Raw genomic sequence first — 17160 nt, forward strand, 5'->3', positions numbered from 1 at the left:
GTGTATGAGTATCCAGTGTTTTTAAACAAAAACCTGGCATCTGATTTTCACAGATTAGTCATTAGGAGAGTCACTGTTAGCAATTAGTAGAATCTATGCTGACAAATCACAGGTGACATGACTTGTGATAGTTTCTCCCTTGAAATAAGACCACACAAATTTATTCATAACCCTGTAATAATTTACATTACACATGATATTTCTCGGCTACTTTAGACGGTTACGGGTGGGAGGCAGGGAATCAGAATTTAATACCTTGCATGTGTGACTCAGAATTCCTAGCTTCTGGTACGGCCGCACTTGGGTGTCCAAGGAGCAGTTTATTATTAGAGTTTGCCCTCTAGCGGATTTGATGCTCATACAAAGATTTTTGACCGTAACCCAAGCTGAAATGCCAGTGGAAGGCACTGATCGCAGCAAAGCATCTGGACTGTTGTAGATGCTTCCAAATCTCCCCAAACATGTCTGAATCACCAGCAGAAAAAGTTGCACCAGCTCAATGAAGTGGTTCACCTTTCCTTTGCTGATACAGCAGTGCTGCTTCCCATTTAGGCTATGTTTTAACCCAGGACACCACACAGTTACTTCGCATGCAGGCAGAAAAGGTCTTAGGTACATAGCATGTCAGTCCCGCCCATGCTATTTCTTGGCTTCAAATGCTATCAGAATGGACTGGATGGAGTGAAAGCAACAAGCACAGATCTCCTGTAGCGTCTGACCCACAGAATTCTAGGCATCCAAGCTACATCCTTCCAGCTTGATACCTACTTTTCTATGGTCAATGAATGTTTTGGATTTAAGAGCACAGGAAACTGCTTTCATCGAATCATAGAACTGAAGGGTTGAAAGGGACCAGGAGGGTCATCTAGAGCAACCCTCTATGATGGAAGAATCTTTCGTCCAACTTGGGGCTTGAACCCACAGCCCTGAAATCAGCCCTGTCGACTGAGCTATGGCAGCACAGTCCATCCCAACCAAATACTATCTGCCATGACTGACACTGCCTCTCTGGGGTCTCAGGCAAAGTCCTTTCCTATCACCTGCTACCCAACCCTTTTCTGTATGTGTATAGCAACTTGAACCAGGATTTCTAAATCCTGATCCCTCAGATATGGTCAGCTTCTCAGGAAAATTATGAGTTCCAGGCATATGAAACCATTTAGCAATTTCTATGCAATTCTGCTTACTTAAGTATTTTGCAAGCATGCCTAATGGTGCATTTGCACTGCATGAAAAGGTAAAATTATGCAACAACAAGTTTCTGTGATCTGGTTTTTTTCCTATTGAAGCCTGCTTATCCTTGCGTGCAGGGCTGTCATAATTCATTTATACCTAGCCAATATCATACACTAATTATCCCAGGGCCATACATAAATAGTTGACTCACTTTGCTCTGGGCAAAAAAGCAAAGGCTCAGATATAAATGCAAGATGAGATTAGCTTGTAAAGTATGTTCACATTCAACCCCGCATGAGACTGTGCAAACTTCCCAAAAGGTTCACGAAAGCAATATAATTACGTTTTGTGGTTGTTGTTTTTTGTGGTTTAAACTATGGGATTAATAGTTAATTAATTAAGACTCACACAACTCGGTCTTTGATCCATCAATTCTGCCAACTATGGTCATCCATGGACGCCCATAGTGAACTTCTTGGATTGCAAAAGCAGTGTTTACCTCTCCATTCTGAAGGAAATCAGCCCTTAGTGCTCACTGGAAGGACAGATCCTGAAGCTGAGGCTCCAATACTTTGGCCACCTCATGAGAAGAGAAGACTCCCTGGAAAAGACCCTGATGTTGGGAAAGATGGAGGGCACAAGGAGAAGGGGACGACAGAGGACGAGATGGTGGGGCAGTGTTCTCGAAGCTACAAACATGAGTTTGACCAAACTGCTGGAGGCAGTGGAAGACAGGAGTGCCTGGCGTGCTCTGGTCCAGGGGGTCACGAAGAGGCAGACACAACTAAACGACTAAACAACAACAACATCAGACACTCGGAAAGCCACAATACATAGGAACATAGGAAGCTGCCTGATACAAAATCAAACCACTGGTGCATTTGGGTCAGTAGTTGTCTAGGGTTTTCAGGCATACAAGGAGATGCTGAGGATGAAGCCTGCGACTTTCTGCATGCAAACCAATGCACTCTAGCACTACATTTTAGCCTTTTGCACTATACAGGGATGATGGGCTGTTTTTGGCTTTGTAGCTCACCAGTTCTGTAGACTTGCCTTAAGCGGTCATTTACTCAGCTCAGTCTTTCATCTATTATATTACTGCATAAAGTAAAGGTAAAGGACCCCTGACAGTTAAGTCCAGTCGTGAACGACTCTGGGGTTGCGGCACTCATCTCACTTTACTGGCCGAGGGAGCCGGCGTACAGCTTCCGGGTCATGTGGACAGCATGACTAAGCCGCTTCTGGTGAAACCAGAGCAGTGCACGGAAACACTGTTTACCTTCCCACCGGAGCGATACCTATTTATCTACTTGCAGTTTGACGTGCTTTCGAACTGCTAGGTTGGCAGGAGCAGGGACTGAGCAACGGGAGCTCACCCCGTCGTGGGGATTCACACCGCCGACCTTCTGATTGTCAAGCCCTAGGCTCTGTGGTTTAGACCACAGCGCCACCCGTGTACATATTATATTAAAAAACCCCAAACAAAAGCAATATAGAATCATTATTGTGCTCCCCACTTACTGGTGCCTTAATGAGGGTGGTTCTTCCCCCCCCCCCAAACTAGCACTTTTGTTTAGGGATACTGAAGTCAAAAGACATTTTGTACCGAAAACACATCTAACCCAAGTGTTGCAAAACATCTGTTTAGGTATGAGCAGCCTGACATCCAAGCACATTTCCTTGGAACTAATTCCCACTGATTTTAACAGAACAGCTTATTTTCCAGTTAATTGGGTTTAGCATTGCCGCCTGCGAGTAAAATTTACAAGCTCAGGTGATTAAAACAATCAGAGACACCCTGTGATTTTTTATTTTTTTTTCAGGAGGGGCTTTCCAGCGAGCTCTTCCGTACGATGGGTTTAATTAAGGCAAAGTTGTGCTGCGAACGCTGCAGTGTGTTCCAACCGCTAAACGCAAAAGCCCATGGCAAATGCATATATTAAGCCCCACACAAAATTACACTCCTCCAAAGGCAGTCTGGATTGCAGTACTTAACATCAGTCAGCATCTGGCTCCAAAGGAGAATAGAAGTTATGAAAAGGGTTTGGTTCCTGCGCTCTGATGTGCAACCGTTAGAAGCCACAGGGCTAACCACCAGTTACTTCATGTCCCCCCCCCCCTGGTGTGGCCACCAGGAGTTCATAACCTCTCTCTGGTTTTGCAAGTCGGGTGTGGCAAACCACCGGGGAGAGATGCTGAGAGCATGCGCCCCTTCTTGGCCCTGTGCCTTCTACCCTCGGTTTCCAAGGTCTGTTCCAAGTGGCCTTGGGGTTCTTGGGAAGCCTTGTCGTGGGTGATCAGGGGCAACCTTTGCTGAAAGGCAGCTTACCCACCACTTACCAACCCTCCCCTGAGTGTGCAGCCACAGGGCAATGCCGGGTGTGGTCTGAAAGTTCACTCTCAGTTCAGGCACGGCTAGCCTGAAGCCCAAGAGGCTGTGACCTGCCTGAACGAAGAGGGTGGCCTAGAACGCTCCACAGGAACCTCTGCAACACGCTGGGCAGGGGTCTGTGGCAGAGGAACGGGGGCTCCTCCTCAGCAGGCAAGAGAACGCTTTTGGGATCCCTGAGGCCAAAAATGGGAAAGGCGAAGCGTTGGTTAAAGAGGCATTCAGAACAAAGGACAAAGCGTCCGGAAGAGGCGCATTTATGAGCATTCGCTTGCTAGAGTTTGGCTTGCACACCCCAGCTCCCTTCAGATGGTACTTAAGTGAAGGGGGCTATGGGTTCAAATGGAAGCATCCCTGCCTCCAACATTCATGTGTTGAGCATTGGTGTCAAGGTCAGGCCAAGCAGCATGGCCCTGCTTCTCTTTCATTGCTCAGACTCCCTTTGCGTAAGGGTCTTCTATTCCAACAGTAACTTTAATCAGTTGGAATACTTCCCCCCCCCCCTTTCCCCTACCCAGCTCCATAACATATTCTCCTCTTGTTTTGCTCAGATGGAAGTTCAGGACTTTTATCCAGGTCCTCTGAAGATGGCGAGACAAAACATTTGCTTCGTTATAGGTAAGGTAAAGGTAAAGGTAAAGGGACCCCTGACCATTAGGTCCAGTCATGGCTGACTCTGGGGTTGGGCTCTCATCTCGCTTTATTGGCCGAGGGAGCTGGCGTACAGCTTCCGGGCCATGTGGCCAGCATGACTAAGCCGCTTCTGGCGAACCAGAGCAGCGCATGGAAACGCCGTTTACCTTCCTGCCGGAGCGGTACCTATTTATCTACTTGCACTTTGACGTGCTTTCGAACTGCTAGGTTGGCAGTTCTAGGTTGGCAGTTCTATCGTTATAGGTAGCGATGGATTAATTTGACAGTTCCCGTTGGTTCTTTTTCCAGTTCTCCCTATTTCCACATCAGTTTCAATTTTTAAAGAAATGAAAAGTTGTACACATTTTCCTTAAAACAATGCATTTTTGTACATTATTTATATAATAATAATAATTTATTATTTATACCCCGCCCATCTGGCTGAGTTTCCCCAGCCACTCTGGGCGACTCCCAATCGAGTGTTAAAAACAATACAGCATTAAATATTAAAAACTTCCCTAAACAGGGCTGCCTTCAGATGTCTTTTAAAAATAAGATAGCTGCTTATTTTCACCAATACAAGCATATTTGTGTGCATTTCGCCCTAATATAAGCCTTTTATTTTGTATGTTTTTCATTGTGGTTGGAGAACTACATTGCAAAACTTTGAAGGATTTTTTTTACAAATTTTGAAGGATGACCTCATTTCAGATCACATACTGGTTTAGGAAATGTGAATCAGGGAGGTTCACATTAAAATGAAAACTGAGTTAATTCCTCCCCCATTCACAGTTACACCCTAACTTCTCTTCCCCTAATGATCTAAAGCAGGCTTCCTCAGCCTCGGCCCTCCAGATGTTTTTGGCCTACAACTCCCATGATCCCTAGCTAGCAGAACCAGTGGTCAGGAATGATGGGAACTGTAGTCTCAAAACATCTGGAGGGCCTAGGGCAAAAATAATACTTCTGATTTTTCAGAGTTTGACCTTCACTGAGAAAGAAGAGGAACAACAGAGGTGTGCCCACATGGAAGGAAAACCTCTGATTCTAAAATCACATGATGCTGGGAAGCTTAATAACCCCCAAGGCTATATGTTGAAAATAATTACTGTTTATTACACAGTGGTGAAAGCTCATTCATGTTTACTGTGCACTTTCATCATGTCAAAAATAGAACGTGCCCGCTGAGAGACACTGCTGCTCACACTGTCCATACAGCGAAAACCTTTGGCAAAACCCGTACCTGTGTGCGTCCTTCGGTGAGCCTTGAGGTGGGAGCTTTTCGTGTACACCTTGTTGCACCCTTCAAAATCACATCTGTGGATGCGACGCTTTCTAGAGTCAGGCGATTCGGACCTTCTCTGGCGCCTTGTGCTCTCAATACTAAACGGCGAAATTGAACTGCAAGGCAAAAGAAAAAAAGCAGCAGGTTAATGACCATCTGTGCCCTTTGCTGCAAATAAAAGAGCTTTTGTTCTTTAATTGAAAATCACAGGAATTATCTCCAAAATGTTGATAGTTAAAGACTGGTTTCAAAACACAACCTTTTTTTCCTTACCATATCTCTGCTCATAAAAAAATTCCTTCCAGTAGCACCTTAAAGACCAACTAAGTTAGTTCTAGGTATGAGCTTTGGTGTGCATGCACACGAAAGCTCATACCTAGAACTAATAATAATAATAATAATAATAATAATAATTATTATTATTTATATCCCGCCCTCCCCAGCCGAAGCCGGGCTCAGGGCGGCTAACAATAATCAAATAATCAAACAATCAAATAGTCACACATTCAAAATATTTCATTATAAAAATTAATTAAAATCAAATTAATGGCAACCGATTAAACAAGATTCTGTACAGGTTGCCAGAGGAGGGGGTCAGACTGCACCCTGACCAAAGGCCTGGTGGAACAACTCTGTCTTGCAGGCCCTGCGGAAAGATGTCAGGTCCCGCAGGGCCCTAGTCTCTTGTGACAGAGCGTTCCACCAGATTGGAGCCGCGGCCGAGAAGGCCCTGGCTCTAGTTGAGGCCAGCCTAACCTCTCTGAGGCCTGGGACCTTGAGGGTATTATTATTTGCAGACCGTAGGTTTCTCTGTGGGGCATACCAGGAGAGGCGGTCCCGTAGGTACGAGGGTCCTAGGCCGTATAGGGCTTTAAAGGTTAAAACCAGCACCTTAAACCTGATCCTGTACTCCACCGGGAGCCAGTGCAGCTGGTATAGTACTGGATGAATGTGATCTCGCAGCGAAGACCCCATAAGGAGTCTCGCCGCGGCATTCTGCACCCGCTGGAGTTTCTGGGTCAGTCTCAAGGGCAGCCACACATAGAGCAAGTTACAATAGTCCAGTCTGGAGGTGACCGTCGCATGGATCACAGTGGCTAGGTCAGGGCGAGAGAGATAAGGGGCCAACTGCTTAGCTTGGCGGAGATGAAAAAATGCCGCCTTTGTTATAGCTGTAATCTGCGCCGCGCCTCCATAGAGAGGGAGGTATCGAAGATTACACCCAAACTGTTAACGGATGGTGCTGGCACTAATTGGACCCCCGCAAGAGATGGGAGTTGCCCCCTCAATCCCATATCGTCCCGCCCCAGCCAGAGGACCTCTGTCTTCGAAGGATTTAACTTCAACCGGCTCCCACGTAACCATCCAGCCACAGCTTCCAGACATCTTGCCAGTGTGTCTGGGGCCGAGTCAGGATGGCCATCCATCTGTTGATGGATATCAACAGATAGAGTTGGGTGTCATCAGCATACTGATGGCAGCCCAGCCCAAAACTCCGGACAAGCTGGGCGAGGGGGCGCATAAAGATGTTAAAAAGCATCGGGGAGAGAATCGCACCCTGAGGCACTCCACACACCAAGGAGTGGCGCGATGACAATTCCCCCCCAAGCGCCACCCTCTGTCCCCGACCAGAGAGAAATGAGCGCAGCCATTGAAGGACTGTGCCCTGGATTCCCACGTCGGCAAGGCGGTGGTCCAGGAGTTCGTGATCGACCATGTCGAAGGCTGCTGACAGATCTAGAAGAATCAGCAGCCCCGACCCGCCTCGATCCAGCTGCCTGCGGAGATCATCTGTTAGGGCGACCAGAGCCGTCTCGGTCCCATGACCAGCACGGAAGCCGGACTGGAATGGATCCAGAGCAGATGTTTCATCCAGAAACCTACCAAGCTGTTCAGCAACCGCTCTCTCAATCACCTTACCCAGGAATGGAGGATTCGAAACCGGGCGGTAATTGGATAGATCTAAAGGATCTAATGATGTTTTCTTTAAGAGCGGACACACCACTGCCTCCTTCAGTTCCCCTGGGAATATCCCGGTGCCAAGGGACAAATTGATGATATCCCCCAGGGGGGCCCGCACCTCGTCTGCACACGCTCTAATCAGCCATGACGGGCACGGGTCAAGAGGACAGGTGGTGCGCTTTCCAGCTCGGAGGAGTCTGTCCACATCGGCTGGAGATATCCGGTCAAAGTGGTCCAATACTGGACCCGAGGACAGTCGAGGGGCCTCCAGTTCCTTTATTGTATCCAAATTGGCAGGGAAGTCATGGCGGAGCAACAGGACCTTCTCCGCAAAAAAGCTCGCAAATGCCTCACAGCTGTGTGTCAGATTGTTATTTAAATTTGGCTGTCCTTCAAGGGACGTTAAAGACCGAATTATACTAAATAATTGTGCCGGGCGAGAGCTAGCGGATGCAATGGAGGCCGAGAAGTAAGACTTCTTAGCGGCCTTCACTGCCATCTCATAGGTTTTCATAAAAGCCCTATAAGATGTTCTTGAGGCTCCGTCACGGGCACCCCGCCATACTCGCTCTAGCCGTCTGAGGTCCCGCTTCATTTTCCGAAGCTCCTCGGTAAACCAGGGAGCCCAGTTTCTGCGGGGTCGCAGAGGGCGCTTAGGCGCGATCTCATCGATGGCTGCCAGGAGCTGGGTATTCCAGCCCTCAACAAGCTCAGTCAATGAGTCACCAGGGGGAGCAAGGTCCTGCAAGGCTTGACGGAATCTATCAGGGTCCATCAGCCTCTGCGGGCGAGCCCAAATCGGCTCGCCACCTAAGCAGGGTGGGGGTGGAAAGTCAATCCTGGCTTTCAGAGCGTAGTGATCAGACCATGGCACCTTCATCGAAGGAGACATGATCACATCTATACCGGCGCCAAAGATCAAATCCAGCGTGTGGCCTGCTTGATGTGTGGGGCCCGAAACAAACTGGGAGAGCCCTAGTGTCGCCATGGAAGACACCAGGTCCAGAGCCTGTGAGGAGGGAGTGGCATCAGCATGGAAGTTGAAGTCTCCCAATACCAATAGGTTAGGGAACTCCAAGGCCCAGCCGGCCACCGCCTCCAGCAGGCCTGACAGGGTGGCTGCTGGTGCGCTAGGTGGCCGGTACACCAGCCAGACAGCCAAGCTCTCCTCGGAGCCCCACACTAGGCCAACACATTCAATGCCAGGGATTGATGGCGATGGTAGAGCCCTGAAAGAACAATCTTCCCGGATTAATAATGCCACCCCTCCCCCCCGGCCCACAGTCCGTGACTGGTGGAGGACGGAGAAACCCGGGGGCGCCATCTCTCGTAAGGTAACAGTTACCCCTTCGCGCACCCAGGTCTCCGTCACACAAGCCAGGTCGACCCCCTGCGAGGTAAAGAAATCTCGCAGGGTGGCGGTTTTGTTGCCTATAGACCTGGCATTGCACAACACCAGTGACGGAGGTGAGTAATCCTTGCTCACCCTACCCTCGTCTCTCGGGATGGGGCGCAGATTGGAAGGGGTACGAGCATGTCCGTATCTCGATCCCCTTCGCCTATAACATCTGCCCCCACTGCCATACCTCCCTCGCCCCTCCACAGTAGCGATCCCAAGCCTCAAACTAACCTCCATTTACAAATAGAAAAACAAAACAACCAAAAACAATTATGCCAAACAAAATCAATCCCCACCCCACTAATATCCCACCCCAAAACAAAACAAGATGAAACGAAACAAAAATACATAGATAAAAACCACCATTCACGGTGGTACAACAAAATAAGCAATAAAAACACGTTTAAAAACCTTAAAATATATAAAACATCTTTAGCATTTGCTGCAGCAGCACCCGTGTCCTTAAAACTATCATGGAGGTGAGCCTGGGCCCCGCCCCCTAGGCCAGATGGAATTAGCCTGAGGAGGGAGAGGCTTTACACTCCAAACGCTCACGATGCAGCAGCAGACTAACTTAGTTGGTCTTTAAGGTGCTACTGGAAAGAATTTTTTTATTTTGTTTTGACTATGGCAGACCAACACGGCTACCTATCTGTATCTGTTCATAAAGTTCAACGAGATAGGACACTTATTTTTGTGTAGCTAGAAACTCCCTTTTCCCACAGAAGTCTTGCACAACATGTGACCCATGGAATCAAGCTTAGTGTACCAGCCATCCCTAACCTGTTTCTGCTATCTACCTGGGACAGCAAAAACGGGTAGGAAGGGTATCACATTGTCTGGTGAACTGAGTTCGGCTCAACAGATCACAAGTTGTGCAGGTCTGCTCTGGAGGCTGCTCACAAGATAAACCAATGCATGAATTTCTTTCCCCCCCCTTCAAGCAACACCATATATTAAAATCTGGGTGAGCATTTAATAGCCGAGATGGGTGGCTAATATAAACCCAGTAGTTCAGCTCAAATACTCAGGCCATTGTATTTTGAGAAAAGATGGGTAAGAAAACAATTAGCTGTAGGGTTTCCGGAGATCCAATATTTTATGAGTGAAAGCGACGTTAAGATATAAAGGAAAACAGGGGGGAACAGCCAACTCCTTAAAAGGAAATAATACCTAATACTACATGCCTGTTCATGCAAGAATCTTGTTCATGCCTAGTCATGTAAGATTCAAACAAGAACTATTTCACTAATTCTAAGACACTTCTCACTTAGTTAAGGGATTAGTAAGAGGTTGATTCATGCAAATAACAAATGAATTTTGTCGAAATGACAAATCGGATTATACTAAAGCTAGAAGCAGATCAGTCTTCATGTGCTCCTTCCATGCAAACACGAATTCAGGGACTGAGAACCCGTTGCCTTCTGGACTAGCTGAAATAATGCTTTAATTGCAACTGCTTTTAAAATGTCATTAATTGTTTTGGGTTGTTTTGCTTCTGAATTGTGAATGTGTTTGCCGCCCCAGGTTTCTTCAGGCGGAAGGATCAAATGTAAATAATAAGGTAAAAGGTAAAGGACCCCTGAATGGTTAAGTCCAGTCAAAGGCAACTATGAGGTTGCGGCGCTCATCTCGCTTTCAGGACGAGGGAGCCGGCGTTTGTCCACAGATAGCTTTCCAGGTCATGTGGCCAGCATGACTAAACCGCTTCTGGTCCATTGGGATGAGTGCCTGAGCGTACGGCAATGGCGTTTACCTTCCCACCGCAGTGGTACCTAGTTATCTACTTGCACTGGCATGCTAGGTTGGCAGGATCTGGGACAGAGCAACGGGAGCTCACCCCATCACGTGGATTTGAACCGCTGACCTTCTGATCGGCAAGCCCAAGAGGCTCAGTGGTTTAGACCACAGCGCTACCCGTTCCCTCCATAATAATAAAGAAAGAACTCTAATAAACTCCAGCCAGCGTGGGCAGTGGACACAGATGATGTGAACTGTAGTCCTACAAAATCTGGAGGGCCACGAGCCTTTCCCATCTTTGCACCAGAAACACGAAAAAGGGGACAGGATTGTGCCTGCGCAATGTTGCTGACTCCACCCGCAAACATCTACCCACTAAGCAGTAGGCTTCCTCGCAGTTGGAAACACCAACGGTTCTCTTTGCACGCATCCTGTTCAATGCTGGGAGGGGGAGCCAGTGGGTGGGATCACATCTGGATGAAATATGCTGATGTCATGGCACTGAGGGTACCCCAGCTGCTGCTCCACTTCACTGGTGGCTATTTTTTAATCACAGCTGTCAGTTCACTGTTCAGCACCTTGAATTTCTTAAGAAAAATAGGTAGCGTAAAAGTTTCAAAAAAGACAAATGAATTCCTAAATGGCAGTGGGTTGCCACCGCTTGTTTTCATTTGCTAGGAACTAAGGGAAAAAATGGGACATGGGTGGCGCTGTGGGTTAAACCACAGAGCCTAGGACTTGCCGATCAGAAGGTCGGCGGTTCGAATCCCCGCGATGGGGTGAGCTCCCGTTGCTCGGTCCCAGCTCCTGCCAACCTAGCAGTTCAAAAGCACATTAAAGTGCAAGTAGATAAAATAGATACCGCTCCAGCGGGAAGGTAAACAGCATTTCCGTGTGCTGCTCTGGTTTGCCAGAAGCGGCTTAGTCATGATGGCCACATGACCCGGAAGCTGTACGCCGGCTCCCTCAGCCAATAAAGCGAGATGAGCGCTGCAACCCCAGAGTCGTTTGCGACTGGACCTAATGGTCAGGGGTCCCTTTACCATTAAGGGAAAAAATGAGGAGGAGGAGGAAGAGGAGGAGGGAAGCGAGTCCTGTTGGTTTCAGCAGAAGCCGCACGATTTCCCAATATTTCCAGCCTTATTCTAATCAAATTTGTCAGTTTGATCAATTCATTTGTTCCTTGCATGAGTTAAAGAGTTACAAACCTTGGGGAATGCTTTCTGTTTATGAGTGATTTCTTCCCTTGGCAACTTTAGATAGCGTTACTGCACATGATATCTGGTAATTCGCTTTATAGTTATTACCTCCAACCAGAAAGGTTTTCCTTTTTTTGCAGTGCTATCACACGCAGCTACTATGTGATCACTGTGTTACAGCCCCTGCTTCTCCTGTCCTTTTCAGTGTAGCTAATGATAAATGCCATTCATATAATATTGCTGAAAGGGGGCACACAATCTAGCCGAACAGGAAGCAGCAGCCCAGGGCTGGCCTTCCTTTCCCACAATGGTTTGAATTAAACACAGTCCAATTATTAGATGTTATTCACAATACGGAAAGGGTGAATTAGAAAGGGCTACAGAGAAGTAGTGGAGCATTTGTTGTTTGTTGCCAAAATGTTAAGTTGTAAAAATAAAGAAATAAAAGCACAGGAGAAAATTGAGAACGTATCAGGGGAGGAGTGATGGAGGAAGTTTGAAATATAACATCAATAAGCAAACCTGTAGCTTAGCAACAAATCAGGCTGGGCGAGATCAACTCTACAAGTTAGTATACTAGAAATGTGGTAACCATTTATGCTTTACTGGGACAAACCAAGACAGAATAACTTTTATGTCCACAAGTATTAGGTTATCTAAAATTGTTATCTTTGGTATGCACTGTGATACATTTAACACCTTTCTAATGTTAAAGAGGTCTACATAAAAGGGGATTATGTCTAGAGATAAATGCTGAAGTCAACTGATAAAAAACCCATAATGTTTAGATATGAGTCGTGGAGTTGTAAGGGAGCACAAGGGGTCATCTAGTCCAACCCCCTGCCCCACAGGACTCTTTTGTCCAACGTGGGGCTCAAACCCACAACCCGGAGATGTTCTACCAACTGAACTATACCTAACAACTAAACTAGGTTCCCCAAATCATTTGATGCCTTGTGTATAACTTGTTTCTGGACTAACATCAGAAGTAGAACTCACTATGACGGTCACAACAGATGTAGATATTTCCTCTTTGCAACACCAGGATAGCACCCTCCGCTTCCCCTTGTCCTATCAGCTGGGACTCAAGGATGGGACTGCTTCCTAGGCTGTGGCCCCTGTGGTTCAGCAGTGAAACTGCTAGCACACTTGCAGAAGCTAAGCAGGGTCCGGTATGGTTTCAAATTGGATGGGGGACTGTGTGTTGAGATTTCTGCATTGCAAGGGGTTTGGACTCGATGACCCTTTGGGATCTCTTCCAACTCTATGATTCTATGAACTGCAGTGTCTCCCTCCATAATGATGTCACTGCCCAAATCCTGGCTCGGGGATGGAGCAATGCTTCACTATGCTCTTATTCAGAACTCCATTCAACACAGTGGTCTTCCCGCAACACGCTGAATACACCCCTTAGCCCTTCTAATGGCATACTAGTGTGCCTGGGCACAGCGTTTTGCAGTTGCCACCCTCAATGAATAAATGGCTTTCTTGCAAAACTGAAGATGTACATTTAGCCGCTAGGTGGAGTCAGAGATCTTCAAAACGAGCAACCCAAAAGTGGCTTCAAACAGACTGGCAATGTTATCTTTCCCTTTCTGTCAAAGATAAGGTGGTTCGTGGAAAGCAAGGTTTCCTCGTCCTCTCCTCCCTACGGCAGTTACCTGCAACCCCCCAAAAGCCTCCCGGGGGTGTGTGTGGTCAGAGGCCCTCCCTTCAGCCAACCCTGCCACTAGGCAGTGAGATAGATGCTGCCTGTGCCCCACAACCTATCCTGAACGCCTTGGAACGTAAGAACATCAGAAGTTGCCTTATACTGAATCAGACCTATTGGTCCATTAAGCTCAGTATTGCCTGGTGTCATGGACTGGCTGGACGCAGAGGAATGGTGGGAGGTACCAGTTGGGGAATCTCCAGGGGAAGAAGGCTCAGACCCCGGGGAGTGGTGGTGGGACAACAATGAGTAGTCAGAGGGAGAAGAAGTAGAAGCCTCGGAAGAGGAGGTGTTGGAAGCTGAAGGAGTAGGTAGGTAAAGGTAAAGGGACCCCTGAGCGTTAGGTACAGTCGCGGACGACTATGGGGTTGTGGCGCTCATCTCGCTTTATTGGCCGAGGGAGCCGGCGTACAGCTTCTGGGTCATGTGGCTAGCATGACTAAGCCGCTTCTGGCGAACCAGAGCAGCGCACGGAAACGCCGTTTACCTTCCCGCTGGAGCGGTACCTATTTATCTACTTGCACTTTGACGTGCTTTCAAACTGCTAGGTTGGCAGGAGCAGGGACCGAGCAACCGGAGCTCACCCCGTCGTGGGGATTCGAACCGCTGACCTTCTGATCGACAAGTCCTAGGCTCTGTGGTTTAACCCACAGCGCCACCCACGTCCCTTGTTAGAGCTGTGCAATGTTGTCTGACACTGGTTCAAATCGAGGTACCGATTTCAGACCTTTTGAGCTGGCAATACATTGTGGTGGCCAGGGAGCAATGATGTAACCCCAGCTCAGAGTGCCTGCAGATGGCAAAGGCGTAGGCAATCTGAGCTCGAGAAGGAGCTCAACTGGAACTTGTTGGGCTCTGTCAGCCTCCCTGCCTACGCCCAGGCAGGCTGCCTCTTTCTCCTGGTTGGTCACTCCTGGAGTGGGTGATAATAAATGACACAGCCTTAGTTTGGAGAATTTGTAACCTTGGCTATAGGCCTACTATGCCTAAAAATGAGCTTTTATTTCAGTTGGAGTGACCAACAGGGAGGAAAAAGCAATCCACCTTTGTCTGGTACTGGGGAATTACAGGCAGAAGCCTATGTCTGCAATTGCAATAACATCCTACTCCCATAACATTGTGTTCATTGATTTTGATATACTGAGCAAGGTACACCACAAGCTACAAATTCTCACTGATCTATGTGCCACAACAGCACAGAACTGAACTAAAAGCTCGTTTTTAGGCATAGTAGACATATAGCCAAGGTTCCAAATTCTTAACTAAGGAGAATTTATTATCACCCCTGGTTTGCCTCCAAGATCATAGAACCCTGGAACGACGAAGCTGGAACCCTAGACTTGGTTCGATAATTTCATGTACTGCAGTGGAGCAGGGTACAGAACTACCAAGCTGAAAAATATATCAAGGGTTAGGTCATCAACCCCGGGCAAAGGCAGGATTTCATGACGCCCAAAGCACTTCCTAATAGATGCTGCCCCCATTTTGCCTTACAGAACTCTCAGGAGCGAGCTTTGGCCAGACAGACTAACCACTAATGCAACTTCAGATCATAGCAGAACACACACCAGGAAGGGCTGAGAGGCAAAATGCAAAAGGGTTGTGGCTGGCAATAAAAGAAAGACCAGCTAATTGGGTAAGCTAAAGGGCAGGCTTGAAAACAGCCACCTTACCTGGTCACCTGAGGCGATTTTACACGTACCCGCATGTGATTGGGCAAAGGAAACGTTGCTTTAAAAAGAGCATTTAGGCCACAAACAACTCATAGAGAAAGGTCCCTCTATGTTTTGTGGGCTTAAAAAAAAATCAATCAACATCCTGCATCAAAGTAATCCAAATTTTGTGCCAAAAGTTATTATTTGGTGTCCTATTTAAATTATCCAAGCTGGAGAAATGTGGATAGTTTCTCTTCATTCTGGTTTGGCTATGAAAGGGAGGGGTAAAGACGTGACTGATTTTAGGAGTCAAGAGATCTGCAAAGTGTTGATTGTTTCACTTATTATTATTGCTATTTCATTGCCCGAGAGGAGAGAGTTGTGAGAATTTCTGCCCCAGGGATTCAAATAGGCTAAAATATTACACGCTTCAGTTTGGCAGGGATGGGCATGCGCCATTTTTTGGTCCGCATCAGACAACAAAATTTTTGGAGCAGTCCTGGCAGATGCAGAGGCAGCTCTCAGCAGAATCCAAAACGGCTGGCTTTTCTCTGTCTCATGATGACGATTAACCGTGCTTCGTTTGCAATGAAGGCTTAATTTATGAAGCAGCACAAGAATTATGAGTTAACTATCTTGCTCTTAATCAGGGCATAAATAATTTGCTCTCTTTTTATTACACGATGAGGGAAATATAAATAAGGCAGAGTAAACTGTTATTGGGAACCTTTCTTGGTTTCATATAAAAGCCACCTCAAAAGGACCTTGAACGCTTTGATTTACGTCTGGCAAAAAATGTACCTGGACTCTCCTCCCACAGGAAGGCTCCTTTCAATTTCATTTGGAGCAGGTGCGGGAAGCCCTGAGGGACAATTGGGTAATAATGTCTTTTGTAGGACATTCCAAGCCACCTCGCCACTCTTTTAAGATTCTAGATAATCTGGATATTTTCCAGGGATGCCCCTGATTTAGTGAAGCCGTCCCGGTTTCTGATTTGATCCCAGAATGTCCCACTTTTCCTTAGGATGTCCCTATTTTCACTGGAGAAATGTTGGAGGGTTTGGAGTTAACCAAACCCAGGGCCGTCTGAAGGCAATCCTGTATAGGGAAGTGGTTTTTTTGTTTTTTGTTTTTAATGTTTTATTGTGTATTTATATATGTTGGAAGCTGCCCAGAGTGGCTGGGGCAACCAAGTAGTAATAAAAATGATGATGTTAATGATGATGATGATGATGATGATTATTTATACCCCGCCCAACAAAATATTAAAATACAGTAAACTATCAAACATTAAAAACTTCCCTAAACAGGGCTGCCTTCAGATGTCTTCTAAAAGTCTGGTAGTTGTTGTTCTCTTTGACATCTGGTGGGAGGGTGTTCCACAGGGCAGGCGCCATCACCGAGAAGGCCCTCTGCCTGGTTCCCTGTAACTTGGCCTCTCGCAGTGAGGGAACTGCCAGAAGACCCTCGGAGCTGGACCTCAGTGTCCGGGCTGGACGATGGGGGTGGAGATGCTCCTTCAGGTATACTGGGCCAAGGTCGTTTAGGGCTTTAAAGGTCAGAACCAACACTTTGAATTGTGCTCAGAAACGTAAGTAACACAGTAAGATGTGTGGGGTGTAAATAGTAAAACTATCATTATGGAATGTGACATCCCTATTTTCATCAGAGAAATGTTGGAGGGTATGTGCCCCAGAAGATTAAAAAATAATATTCCCTTGTACTATATTTATATTGCTAAATCGTCACTTCCTGGCTCTCTGACTGGACTCTGGAATAGCCTTTTGAGAGACCAAATACTCCAAACAAGTCTTGTGGGTCAGGTTCACCCAGGTCCAGGACCTTCTACTCACTCTTCCTTTCCTGATTATGGAAACCCTAACCTGTCCCCACCTGTCTTGACCTTCCCTCCTAGGATACACTGACTCACAAATCTGACTCAGCCTCCAGATCACAGCAATGGTGTTCTCTGTGAATGAACTTTCATCGATTTCTTAATGCTCAGACTGCC

General features: G+C 47.0%; 1 protein-coding gene across 6 annotated transcripts in view; it reads right to left on the reverse strand.

Moving 5' to 3' along the window:
- Window positions 1-17160, reverse strand: part of KLF12 (KLF transcription factor 12) — a 233455-nt gene that overhangs the window by 23523 nt on the left and 192772 nt on the right. For all 6 annotated transcript variants that reach the window (XM_083737878.1, XM_083737875.1, XM_083737879.1 and 3 more), the window contains one exon: window positions 5442-5599. In XM_083737878.1, the coding sequence (XP_083594004.1) occupies window positions 5442-5599 (158 nt within the window). The remainder of the gene's footprint in view (window positions 1-5441; window positions 5600-17160) is intronic.

Source organism: Podarcis gaigeae (genome assembly GCF_964106915.1).
Source record: "Podarcis gaigeae genome assembly, chromosome: 4".
Lineage (NCBI taxonomy): Eukaryota > Metazoa > Chordata > Lepidosauria > Squamata > Lacertidae > Podarcis > Podarcis gaigeae.